The 13,535-nt window shown below is 38.2% G+C and overlaps 2 protein-coding genes across 3 annotated transcripts; one reads left to right on the top strand and one right to left on the bottom strand.

The window, feature by feature from the left end:
• LOC106913974 (extracellular calcium-sensing receptor-like) lies at window positions 1-3,766 on the top strand. 2 transcript variants are annotated; one of them, XM_088012012.1, is made up of 7 exons: window positions 1-276; window positions 348-637; window positions 737-1,032; window positions 1,541-1,734; window positions 1,815-2,036; window positions 2,117-2,240; window positions 2,325-3,766. In XM_088012012.1, the coding sequence occupies exons 1-7, from the start codon at window positions 16-18 to the stop codon at window positions 3,221-3,223; spliced, it is 2,286 nt and encodes a 761-aa protein (XP_087868138.1). In that variant the 5' UTR covers window positions 1-15; the 3' UTR covers window positions 3,224-3,766. The 2 variants fall into 2 exon arrangements, with proteins under 2 accessions (XP_087868138.1, XP_087868137.1); XM_088012011.1 differs by having other exon boundaries at window positions 1,532-1,734.
• Window positions 3,767-8,387: 4,621 nt separating this feature from the next.
• On the bottom strand, window positions 8,388-12,946 carry LOC148155875 (extracellular calcium-sensing receptor-like). The gene is made up of 8 exons (XM_088012143.1): window positions 12,756-12,946; window positions 12,097-12,391; window positions 11,715-12,004; window positions 10,717-11,012; window positions 9,949-10,154; window positions 9,608-9,829; window positions 9,372-9,495; window positions 8,388-9,286 (listed from the first exon to the last, which is right to left on the bottom strand). The coding sequence occupies exons 1-8, from the start codon at window positions 12,944-12,946 to the stop codon at window positions 8,388-8,390; spliced, it is 2,523 nt and encodes an 840-aa protein (XP_087868269.1).
• Between the last annotated feature and the right edge of the window lie 589 nt (window positions 12,947-13,535).

Here is a 13,535-nt window from a genome sequence, read left to right as displayed (position 1 = left end):
CGCTTCTCTCGTGCTATGGTCTTTGCCATTGATGAGATTAACAACAGCACAGAGCTGCTGCCCGGCATCAAACTTGGATATCAGATCTATGATTCCTGCGTCTCGGTGCCTGTGGCAGTGCACATTGCATTTCAGCTAACAAACCGCCAGGACCCCGTGTTTTACAAAGGAGAAAACTGTTCTCAGTCTGGAGTGGTGATGGCTGCTGTTGGAGACTCTGCATCCACTCCATCCATCAGCATATCGAGCATTGTTGGGTCCTTCAACATCCCTCTGGTGAGCTCTCTGATTTATTGAAAACTGCAATTCTGAAATGTTCTTGTATTGATAACTGATTTCCACTGTAGGTGAGCTACTTTGCCACTTGTGCCTGCCTTTCAGACAAACAGCAGTTCCCAACTTTTTTCAGAACAATTCCCAGTGACCATTACCAAGCTGACGCTCTGGCAAAGCTGGTGAAACACTTTGGTTGGACTTGGATAGGTGTTGTACACTCAGACTCAGATTATGGAAATAATGGCATGGCGTCTTTTCTTGAAGCTGCTCTCAGAGAGGGGATCTGTGTGGAGTACATTGAGTCTTTCTTCAGAACTGATCCAGCGAGCAAAATCAGGAGAGTTGCAGATGTTATCCGTAGGTTTGTATATCATTTACTTTTGCCTGTGCTTTCATCATATTATGGTACTACTGGAGATTACTTTATGTAAAATTTCAATGCATTTCTACGTCTTTTCAGTTCAACAGCAGTGGTTGTTGTAGCATTTACAGCTATTGGAGAAATGAAAGTGTTGCTGGAGGAACTGGCACGAGATCCTCCTCCACCTCGTCAGTGGATCGCGAGCGAAGCCTGGATAACCGACCCAAACCTGATGAGCTTCAGTTTCTGTGCAGGAGCCATCGGTGTAGCTATTCAGCAATCTGTCATCCCAGGTCTGAGAGACTTCCTTCTAGGTCTCTCTCCCTCTGAGGCGGCTACCTCCCTACTGCTGACTAAGTTCTGGGAAGAAGCTTTCAACTGCAGCCTGACAGAAAGTGAGAAGGTTTTCTTTATTTAGCCAAAAATGTGAAAGAAAATAAACATCTTTCATTATAAATCCAAATTTAAAAAAATACTTTATTCTAAATGCAACAGGATTTTTAAAATTTTCTCTTTGAAACTGAAAAAAATATGACTCCAATGTAGCGTATTTTGAAACACATTGATTTCTTTGCATTTCTTAATATTTCCATATTTAAATGTTGCCTAATAAATATAAACTATGAATGTTTTTTATAATGCATTTTTTCATTGAAACCTCTTTTATTTTACATAATTTTGTCCATGATTTGCTAATTATGCAAATAACAAAATAGCAAAATTATGTGGAGTAGATACACTTACATCCCAAAACAATAGTCTTGAAAATTATAGTTATTTTTTAAATTGAAAATAGGATAAACAATTTGACCTTTGAGCTGGAGATAATTAATATAGCCATACAAAACTTGTTTTAGTTAGTGAAATAATAAAATTATTATTACTTTTTTTTAGCTTTCTCAGATAAGAGAGAATGTGATGGAACTGAAGATCTCAACACCCTAAAAAGCTCGTACACAGAAACATCTCAGTTAAGAATCACTAACATGGTGTACAAGGCTGTTTATGCTGTAGCTCATGCCATCCAGAATGCAGTGTGTAACAAAACCAATGGAATATTGCAATGTGACAAACATGTGAGGCTGGAACCCAAACAGGTCAGAATATAGTACATTTACAAGTTTTCATAAACCATCAGAAAATGGTTTCAGTTTCTGTCTCTTTACTTAATTTAAAGGTTCTTAAAGAATTAAAGGACGTAAACTTCTCCAAGAATGGTTACCATGTCTCATTTGATGCTAATGGAGACCCTGTGGCTTTTTATGAATTAATAAACTGGCAGAAAAGTGAGAGTGGAGTTATTAAACTGGTAACAGTGGGATATTATGATGCTTCACTGCCAAGAGGCCAGGAGTTTCGTATCAACAGGAATTTAACCTGGTTGGATGGTGGGACACAAGTAATAAGCCTAAAGACGTCACAGAACAAATGTTTTGTCAAAGCTGCTTGTACAAGATTTTGTCTCTTTCTTGGTTTCAGGTTCCAGTCTCCGTTTGCTCAGAGAGTTGTCCTCCAGGAACTCGTAAAGTGTTGCAGAAAGGAAAACCAATCTGCTGCTATGACTGTATACCATGTCCTGAAGGAGAGATCAGTAATATGACAGGTAGAATCTAATGTGTAACATAAATCCAAATCTCTTGATATTCACCTTTAATATTCAGAATTTTTTCTTTAATTTTGTGTCTAGATTCCCCTGACTGCTTCCCATGCCCCAGAGAGTTCTGGCCAAATGCAAAGAGAGATGCTTGTTTCCCCAAACCTGTGGAGTTTCTTTCCTTCGATGAAGTCCTGTCAATCATCCTGGCTGGATTCTCTGTTGGTGGAGCCTTTCTGGCTGTCATAACAGCAGTGATTTTCTTCTACTACAGGGCCACTCCAATTGTCAGAGCAAACAACTCTGAGCTGAGCTTCCTGCTGCTCTTTTCTCTTATTCTGTGTTTCTTATGTTCACTAACCTTCATTGGAGCCCCCTCTGAGTGGTCCTGCATGCTCCGGCACACAGCGTTTGGCATCACATTTGTTCTCTGTATCTCCTGTGTTCTTGGGAAAACTATAGTGGTTCTAATGGCCTTTAAAGCTACACTTCCTGGAAGTAATGCTATGAAATGGTTTGGTCCAGCACAGCAAAGAATGACTGTCATGTTTCTCACCTTCATTCAGGTTATAATATGTATCATATGGTTGGTTGTGAGTCCTCCCTTTCCAGTGAAAAATCTGACCACCTACAAGGAGAAGATCATCCTGGAATGTGCGTTAGGCTCTGCTGTTGGTTTCTGGGCTGTGCTCGGCTACATCGGCCTGCTGGCTGTGTTTTGCTTTGTGTTAGCTGTTCTAGCTCGGAAACTACCTGATAATTTCAACGAAGCCAAGATGATAACCTTCAGCATGTTGATATTCTGTGCCGTCTGGATCACCTTCATCCCAGCTTATGTCAGCTCTCCTGGAAAATTTACTGTGGCTGTGGAGATATTTGCTATTCTGGCCTCCAGCTTTGGACTGATACTGTGTATATTTGCTCCAAAGTGTTTCATCATTTTGTTTCAGCCAGAGAAAAACACTAAGAAACATTTGATGAATAAAAATTAAAATGTCCCAGCAGTCACAAAGAAATTGTGAGGAAACAACAGAAAATATTAAGTGATTTTCTTATGTTTTGTTCTCCTGTTTCTAAAAGCGCTGCAATCCTTATTTATCACACAGAAATATTTAGGACGATGCATGTTGATCTGTTACTCTGTTGACATCATAATATGCTAGTTTATGAATTGTCAAATGAAAGTTATTGGTAGAATTTTGATGTTTTTTTTTTTAGCTTTTCTACATTTTTCTGTTAATAAATTGATTTCACTTATTTTTTGCCTGTATTAAATCATTTCTGGGGATTTTCAAGACAGCACAGGTAGTTCTCAAATGATTTCCTGCTTTATTTCTCATCATCACCAGATTGTAACACAAATTGTATTTGCATGTCTATTAAACCTGAAAGTACAACTTAGTCATAATATTTATGTTGAGGCATAAAGATTCATAATCTAGTCTAAACTAAAGATACTATAGACCAGTGGTCCCCAACCTTTTGATTACCACGGACCGGTCAAGACTTGGAAAATTTTGCTGCGGCCTGGGGGGGTGGGAGGGAGTGGATGGGACGTGACCCGTCAGATAAGGCTTCTGCATGTTGGTGTTCCCCCTAAATCCTGAATATACCCAATTTGGGTTGTCTTGGCCCTTTTATCGCAGCCTGTGGGGTTTTCCCTGACTGGGAACAAGAATACAACCTGCTGAATATGTGACAGGCAGCCAATCAGAAAGCGCGGTGACATAATAACAGAGGGGAATCCCAAACAGCTGACATATCACGCAACTTTGAGTCCGGATATCGGAGATATGTGGAAATGTTTATTATTATGTGTAAAGGTCATTATTATTTATTCAGTTCAAAATGTTAATTATGAAAAAACATAGTCGCCTCCAAATCATAGTGCAGCAAATAGAGCGGCTGCTCCCGCTGTCTTTTATCCACCACCTTTTCTTTTTGTTACGTCTTTTATCTCTTAAAATGACTCCACAAACTGTCACTATTGCTTCTACATCGTCATCCGTGTTTGGTCATTCTAAATTCCCGTGGCCGCATGGCTCACAAACAAAGCCTCGGAGCTTAGTTTCTATGTAAACATGGCGTCTTTCATTTCGACTGACTCTCTGCAGAGTATTTCTGAGTCAATTAGTGTAGCATTTCTGCCGGATTTTCACAAAATATCAGCCACGACAATGGACAGGGGAACCAACAAGTTCATGTCATCTTTTATGGACGACATCAAGGTGCTTGAGCCACGCGACGCCTCTAACATTCTGCGCGTCACAGCGAAATGCTAACGGTGTTATAGATCAACTGGTGGCTAAATCAACTGGTTGAAACCTATGCGCACCGCAGATGTTTCCAAATTGTAGGTGGCTGTGTCGATGCCTGTTGAAAAATGCTACTTGCGTGAAAAAACCGTTTGCAAAACTTTACTATAAATCCCATTGGACGCTTATATGTTTGATGTTGCATGTGAAAATTATGTTTCAAAACAATTTTCTAAAGAACAGCATTCATTGCGCTTCGAAAACACGGCATTTGAGCATAACCAGATCAATGAATAACACAATCCCATTCCCATTCAGGTTCACCAGAACACATTAATTCTAACTCATGAATAGCCGCAATGTAAACCTAAGTGGATAGTTTCTGCTTTTTATAACCAGCACTGATCAGAAAAACATTAGAATTGACTCTCAAGTACCTGTTATGCGAGTTGCTTACATTACATAGAAGCAAAAGGTAAATAGTAAGTGTCGCATTGTTTAGCGACTTACTACCCACAGTTAGTGTCGCTAAACAATGAGGTGCTTATCATCATATTTAATCAAATTTAACTCACATACCTGATGGTGTTGCTTGTGGTGTTTACGTGTCCAAATAGAAAGGAATATCAAGTAATGTCGATAAGTTGTACTGTAATAACATCTCATCTAAATGATATAAAGTTAACAGCTAATGTTGGTGGTGATATTCAAACGGACAAGCCGAAATTATAATAATAAACGTTCCTACGTTACTGTCAGATACCACCAACAGATTATGAGCCATATCTACAGTATTTGACTTGTGTTCTCTACTGGGAAACAGTTTGCAAGCTGTTGACGAAGGGAAATCAAATTCAAAACAGAACGAGCCGCATTAAGATTAACTAGTGACAGCCAAACAGGGTCCTCAACGCAGATGTTTGTAAAAAATTAGGTGGCTTTTGTTGTTTCCTGATCAAAACGCTACAAACGTAAATAAACGGATATGAAAATGTCTCTACTTTCCCTAAGAGCTCTTCAAAACATAATGGTATGAAGGAATATTGAAGAATACATTAAAATGTCTCTAAAATATACCCCACTTCAAAGAAGACTGTACTAAACAGAATTTGTACTACCGCCCAACATTGTTAGAGTAATGACGATCATTTTACGTCTGTTCAGTCTTATGTTCACTGACATGCTCTGCAAACATATCAATAAATATAAACAGTTATAATATCATGTAAACTAATTCATTGTTCATTTAATGGAAGCCACATTATTTCGTTTTCACTTTAAGACTTCACTCGGCTGCAGAAGCAAAGCTGTGCAACTTGGTAATCTGACTATATTCTTACAGTTAAAGTTTGTCTGGCAAACCTGTTAAACAACACTACCTCCAAAATGTTGGCAGCAAGTGAATTAGATTATTTATTTTTGTAGACAATAAAATAAACTGGTCCAAAAAGGGAAACAGACGATGGCGCTGCTAGCTAAACTCGTACCAGCGGTCGCTGAGTTCCAAGAGCGTCGTTTTAACCACCAAGCTATGACGACAGCTGAGAGTCCGATGTTCCTACCTGTCCTTGATTGTCATCTAACGGACACCACGCGCTTTAAGGCGCCTGGATTAATTGGTGACACTTTCAGAATCTCAGTTCGAGTGAAGATTTTAACCTTTTTCTGATGTGAAAGTATATAAGACAATTGTTTTTTCAGCGATGTCTCATATGGTTGAGAATTACGGTCACTTGATGAAAAGAATAAAGACGAGAAAAAATATCAACAATAAGGAAGAAATGACACTGCCACATAGATCTGCGGTAGCCATGTCTTCTGTAAATGAGCTAGGAAATAAAATGTAACCTTACAGAAACAGTTAAAAAGATTTTGCTATAGTTTCTGTGGATACCTATTTGAAATATCACAATATGAGGAATATGTGGAAAAATTACACAGCCAGTCGATCTTTTTAAACATTTCATTTTTAATCCCAAGGCTTTTCAACATTTATGTCAGCTTTGCTTTGAGATCTGCTCATTCCACATCGAGATCTATTTCGATCTTCCTTTGACGAGTTTCAACCTCTGAAGCAACACATAAGGCAGGACAAGTTCTGCGTAATTTACACGTTTTGATGGTTTTGCAGATTAACTTTAAAAAAAAAAAGGCAACATACCATATTAGACCAATAAAGTCTTTCTAATTAGTTATTCCCGAGATCTTAGTGGTTGTTTTACGGAATCGGATAGTATTTTTGGAAAGATTTGTAGTTCTTTCAGCTTATAGCATTGTTTACATCCTGGTTTGGTAATAGGGTCCTAAAAAGCCACGCCCACAGAAACATCAGTCTTTTCCAGCTGCCACCACCAGTTGATTTAGCCACCAGTTGATCTATAACACTGGTCGATGAGGAAAACAGCAGATCCTCACACCCTCAGCATAAATATAGCTGTGGACAAGATCACTGATGCCTATTGTTCTTGCAAGGCTGAGTAAGTCGGGCATTCATGGTTTTGAGGGTTACTTTTGAAATCAGTGATTTCTGTTGTTGGTAAATGTTTGAGTGTGCCTAGGCCTTATACTCGGTGCTGGCGTGGCTAACATGATTACAGTTTAGTAAAAAGCTTTTTCAGGTAAAATAAAATCCTTAATGTATGTCAGATACGGTACACATTGCATATTGATCTGCTCAGCTAACGTAAGACTGTGTAACAGACAGGCTTCAGGGTGTATCGTACTGCCATTATGCTGTACTTAGCTAAAATGTTTTCATAATGGATGTGTTAATTATTGACTTTCTTTTTCTGAACACAAAGAAAGCAAAGCAATAATACTTACACCAGCACACACTCCTTTGTTCTTATTGATCCTACGACGGTTGAGCTGCAAATGCGGTCGTGCATAAGCTTTGATCCAAGCAAGGCATCCCGTTTCAGATTTTGGAAATCTGTGAATTTTAGTTCCACAAATACGATCAGGACAACTGACATCAAATGTACAGATACCCCACTGACAGTGGAGAACCATTCTTTTTCGAGTCCTGACGCAAAAACTTTCTGCCGGTCTGCTAGTCCACAATGTACATTAGCATGTGTTTACTACTATCATCCTCCTGTCTCTTCTCTGGGCCTTTTCCCCTTTGCAAAGAAACTTTCCAAAGACATCTGATCCGTTTCTTACTCATTTTGCTGCTTGTGGACTCAGTGTTGGCGCGCAAGTAACCGAGAGAATCCGGTTGAAGGATTTTCAAAATAAAAGATCCTCCAGACTCAAATAATACATAAAACGGAAATATTTAATTATTTCTTGCGCGGCCCGGTACCAATTGGTCAATGGGCCGGTACCGGTCCACGGACCAAGGGTTGAGGACCACTGCTATGGACGTTTAGTGGGTTTGATTCCTTTGCCCATATTCCATTACAACAGTCCAATTCTGACCATTCCACCCTCATCTATGTGGTGCTCAATCAGAAATATAACCAATAACATTTAATGTGTCTGTAAACAACATTCATATTGAATTTTATTTCAGTTTCATGTTATTAAAGTGTTCATGTGTCATAATTCTGTACCAGAAGAAGCCAGATGTGAATATACATGATTATTTTTTTAAAGCCTTTATTTATGTAATATTAAATCAATGCATTACAAGAATAATTAATAAACATTGTGCAAATTTGGTTGAATCTCAAGCCTGTTCTCTGAATTAACATATGTACACTAACTGTGTGTATATATGCAAATATAAAAATAACATGCAAAAGTAAGTGAAGAATAATAACATAAATGTTCCTATAAATATATTTATAGTGAGAACACAGACATTTCTGGCAAAAAACTTAAAACTCAAAAAAAAAGTTAAAATTCACTGTAGCAGATATAATAGCAAAATTACTTTACAAACTTGTTTTTGGTTTTAGTTTTTGTTCATTAAATGTTTCTTAGTGTTCTTCTCTGGTTGAAACAAAATGATGAAACACTTTGGAGCAAATATACACAGTATCAGTCCAAAGCTGGAGGCCAGAATGGCAAATATCTCCACAGCCACAGTAAATTTTCCAGGAGAGCTGACATAAGCTGGGATGAAGGTGATCCAGACGGCACAGAATATCAACATGCTGAAGGTTATCATCTTGGCTTCGTTGAAATTATCAGGTAGTTTCCGAGCTAGAACAGCTAACACAAAGCAAAACACAGCCAGCAGGCCGATGTAGCCGAGCACAGCCCAGAAACCAACAGCAGAGCCTAACGCACATTCCAGGATGATCTTCTCCTTGTAGGTGGTCAGATTTTTCACTGGGAAGGGAGGACTCACAACCAACCATATGATACATATTATAACTTGAATAAAGGTTAAAGACACTACAGTCAACCTTTGTTGTGGAGGACCAAACCATTTCATAGCATTACTACCAGGAAGTGTAGCTTTAAAGGCCATTAGAACCACTATAGTTTTCCCAAGAACACAGGAGATACAGAGAACAAATGTGATGCCAAACGCTGTGTGCCGCAGCATGCAGGACCACTCAGAGGGGGCTCCAATGAAAGTTAGTGAACATAAGAAACACAGAGTCAGAGAGAAGAGCAGCAGGAAGCTCAGCTCAGAGTTGTTGGCTCTGACAATCGGAGTTGTTCTGTGATTGAAGAAAATTAATGACGTAATGATGGCCAGAAAGGCTCCACTGATGGAGAGTGTAGCCAGGATGATTGACAGGACTTCGTTAAAGGAAAGAAACTCCACAGGTTTGTGGAAACAAGCATCTCTGTTTGAATTTGGCCAGAACTCTCTGGGGCATGGGAAGCAGTCAGGAGAATCTAATAAAAATTATAACATTGACAAACAATCCTTAGTTTATGGTTTTTGTAGATATGGATGCATATGAAACATATTAGATTCTACCTGTCATGTTATTGATCTCTCCTTCAGGACATGGTATACAGTCATAGCAGCAGATTGGTTTTCCTTTCTGCAACACTTTGCGAGTTCCTGGAGGACAACTCTCTGAGCAAACGGAGACTGGAACCTGCCATGGAAAAAGACAGGAAAATGACAGTTTTTGAACTTTTTTTGAAAACATATTTCACAAATCCTTTTTCAACTTCCTAATCTAAGAAATTACTGTTTTGGGATATTACTTGTCTGCCTCCTTCCACCCAGGTTAAGTTCTTGTTGATACGAAACTCCTGACCTCTTGGCAGTGAAGCATCATAATATCCCACTGTTACCAGTTCAATAACTCCACTCTCACTTTTCTGCCAGTTTACCAGCTCATAAAAAGCCACAGGGTCTCCATTAGCATCAAACGACACATGGTAACCATTCTTGGAGAAGTTCACTTTCTTTAGCTCTTTAAAAACCTTCAAAGTAAAATAAAAGAGAAAAACTGGAACAATATTTTAAAATATTGTTGACATTAAGTGTCTAGTCTGTAGTTGCTAATGAAAAACATGGGGATTTACCAGATGCACTGACTGACCTGTTTGGGCTCCAGTCTGATGTTTTTGTCACATTGAATGGTTCCATTAGTTTCCTGACAAACTGCATTGTGAATAGCATGAGCTACAGCATAAACAGCCTTGTACATCATGTTAGTAACTCTTAACTGTGATGTGTCAGTGTACGAGCTTTTAAGGTTTGTGATATCTTCAGTTCCATCACACACTCTCTTGTCTGGATCAGCAGCTGCAGAGACATACAGATACACACAAAAAAGAAAAAAATAATATGAATTTTTTTTTTTTTACTTTTCACTATGTTGAATTACGTAGATGCTCCCTATGGGGTTTTTCACTTTAAGACAAGACAATGTTCATGTCAAAAACGAAAAAAATCACAAAAAAAAAAAAAAAAAAAAAATATATATATATATATATATATATATATATATATATATATATATATTACCAGTTAACGGTTCAATAATTCCACTCTCACTTTTCTCTCTCTCTCTCTCTCATATGTGTGTGTGTGTGTGTGTGTGTGCTCCAAAAGTGCCTTTAACATTCTAACATTAAATACACAAATTATTTGTTAATTAAGACCAGATGAAACAAACACCATGTGTTTTGGATTTCTCAGACAGAAAATTTTACCTATGGTAAAATGTAAAAAAAAAAGAAAAATAATGTAAAAATCTTGATTAAAAACATACATACATTGTTCTATTTTAATATGTGACAATCCTTTTCTGTCATTACAGTAAATATGAAAACAAATAACGTATCAGAGATTATTTGTTTCTCACTTTCTGTCAGGCTGCAGTTGAACGCCTCCTCCCAGAATTCGGTAAGTACCGAAGAGGCAGCCACTTTTGATGGAGAGAGATCAAGCAGGAAGTCTCTCAGACCTGGGATGACAGATTTCTGAATGGCCATACCAACAGCCCCCGCACAGAAACTGAATTTCATCAGGTCTGAGTCAGTTATCCAGGTCTCGCTCGCGATCCACTGACGAGGTGGAGGAGGGTCCAACGCCAGCTCCTCTAAAAGGACTTTTATTTCACCAACAGCCGTAAATGCCAGAACAACCTTTGCTGTTGATCTGAAGAGACATGCAATGTGTTGATTACATGATTTAGTACTTGAACATAAGCAAATCATTTTGAAGATAAAGACAGTTATAACACCGCTGATCATCTGTAGTTTCAGTTTACGGTCTATCTGAAAAGACACTAGACAACAGAAAAACACAATTGTTCATGAATTCCAAGTGTGAAGGAACCGCTGAAGAATCACAGTGTTCAATCATACAGTAAAAATGCCAGTATTGAATTAACACCCAAAAGTGTCTATATGTGTCCAAGTCAGCTGGTGTTAAATTCAACAATAGAGTGTCACATTAACATTTACAACAGTGCTGGTGTTAAAATATATTAAAAGTAACACCAGGATAGTATTGATCCCAAAACATAATGTGGTGTTAAAAAAGTAAATAATTGACCCCACAAGGTGTCCATATCAATCAAATCCAGTGAAAAATATTCAAAACAATACACAGAAATGGAAAGTTTAACTTTTCTTAAACCCATTTCAGTATTATTAACCAATTTTAACTTAACAAACAACCAAAAAAAGGGTGTCAATCTTTTAACAGTTTCAAAAGTGTTTAACACCAGCTGACTTGGACACATATAGACAATTTTTGGATGTTAATTCAACACTGGCATTTTTACTGTGATAAACCTTTTCTCTAATATTATCTTAAAATTTCTGATATGCATGCAAAAATAACAAACTTACTAACCTACGGATAACATCTGCAACTCTTTGGATTTTGCTCGCTGGATCAGTTCTGAAGAAAGATTCAATGTACTCCACACAGATCCCCTCTCTGAGAGCAGCTTCAAGAAAAGAGGCCATGCCATTATTTCCATAATCTGAGTCTGAGTGTACAACACCTATCCAAGTCCAACCAAAGTGTTTCACCAGCTTTGCTAGAGCGTCAGCTTGGTAATGGTCGCTGGGAATTGTTCTGAAAAAAGTTGGGAACTGCTGTTTGTCTGAAAGGCAGGCACACGTGGCAAAGCTGCTGATCTATAAAGACAAAACAGAAAACCAAAGCCAGGTGCATACCTGCACAGAGCTATTTAAAAAATTTCAGATTACAGTCAATTTACACTTCTTACCAGAGGAATTTTGAAAGATCCCATGATGCGTGACATGATGATGGAGGGAGTGGATCCCGAGTCTCCGACGGCAGCCACCACCACACTAGACTGGGAGCAATTACCGTCTCTGTAGAACACTGGGTCCTCGCCGTTCAATAGCTGGAACGGCACATCCACTGAAACTTGCACCGAGACGCAGGAATCATAGATCCGATATCCGAGTTTGATGCCGGGCAGCAGATCAGTGCTGTTATTTATCTCCTCAATGGCAAAGATGATAGTGCGAGAGAAACGCAGACCCCTGCCAGTAAGGCTGAACACAACATGCTGATGTTTAGATGAAATTGGAGAGGGACAAAAGAGCAAATTCTTCTTGGCATTAAGTTATTATAAGCAAGTCATCTGAACGTCAAAATATTGAAGTGCTTCCTGTCAAGGCAATATCAGGATTTCAAATTTAAAAAAAAATGCATCCAAAAAACAATCTAGATCAAAAAAAAATTTTTTTAACTTCAGCTCCAACTTAATCATATTTTCACTGCAATAACAAAAATACACAATTTAGCTCATTGTGATAGAAAACTTTTAAAGCAACTTAATTATTTGTCTCCAACATGACAGCAAACTTTGCAGCAAACACATGCAAGATCATTTCTACACCTCTGTTTCTTACTGACCTCCTTGTGCATCTCGGAGACTCGGGCTGGGTGGTGTAATTATAAACCACTGCATAATGTTCATAATGAATGGTGGAAACACCTCCAATAACAAAGTCCCCATCTGTTGAGAATGCCGATAAACGAGGTTTACCCTGCAGAGTGCATTTCACAGATGAGGCCTCAGCAGCGACACTGGAGGTCTTTGACATTTGTTCAGAAGGAAATTGTTGTTTTAAGCCATTTACAAGGCCAGGCAGCCTGACCAGTGACGTCAGCTCCAACAAACTCAGTGCCAATCTCAAAGCAGTAAAAATGGCCCTGATCCCCATTTGTCAAGTGTCTCTACTTGGATCTTTCTGTCCTTTTGCCGATCTATAAATCCCCTCCTCTTATACGTCAGATGATCTTTCTAGAAGAAAGTGTCCTCCCTTTGTGTTTGTTTATGAAACATACACAAATATAATTTCCACTTTGTTTTTTGCTAGTGCCAGTTCACCACTTAATGTCATAACAAATAAGGGAGAGAACATAGGTGATATTTTACATGATCTATAAATCAATAGTGAACAATAGAGGAAGGTCTGTTTATCTGAAATGTTTCTTCAAATACAACTTATTAATAAATATATATTTTTAGTGTGCATAAACATGAGTCTTGTTTTACACAAGCAGAGATTTTATATAAAATTAAAAGTAATTCCAATTTCAATTGAAAACGTTTTAGTCACAATATAACAGAGTATTGTACAAAACCATTAGACGAATGAGAATAAATTCACTGAATATTCTTTTATTGGA

The sequence above is a fragment of the Poecilia mexicana genome, unplaced genomic scaffold, assembly GCF_051168715.1.
Source record: "Poecilia mexicana isolate PSO_F unplaced genomic scaffold, ASM5116871v1 scaffold_13, whole genome shotgun sequence".
Taxonomy (NCBI): Eukaryota; Metazoa; Chordata; class Actinopteri; order Cyprinodontiformes; family Poeciliidae; genus Poecilia; species Poecilia mexicana.
The sequence above is the reverse complement of the archived record's forward strand: the minus strand, read 5'-3'. Positions and strand labels throughout refer to the sequence as shown.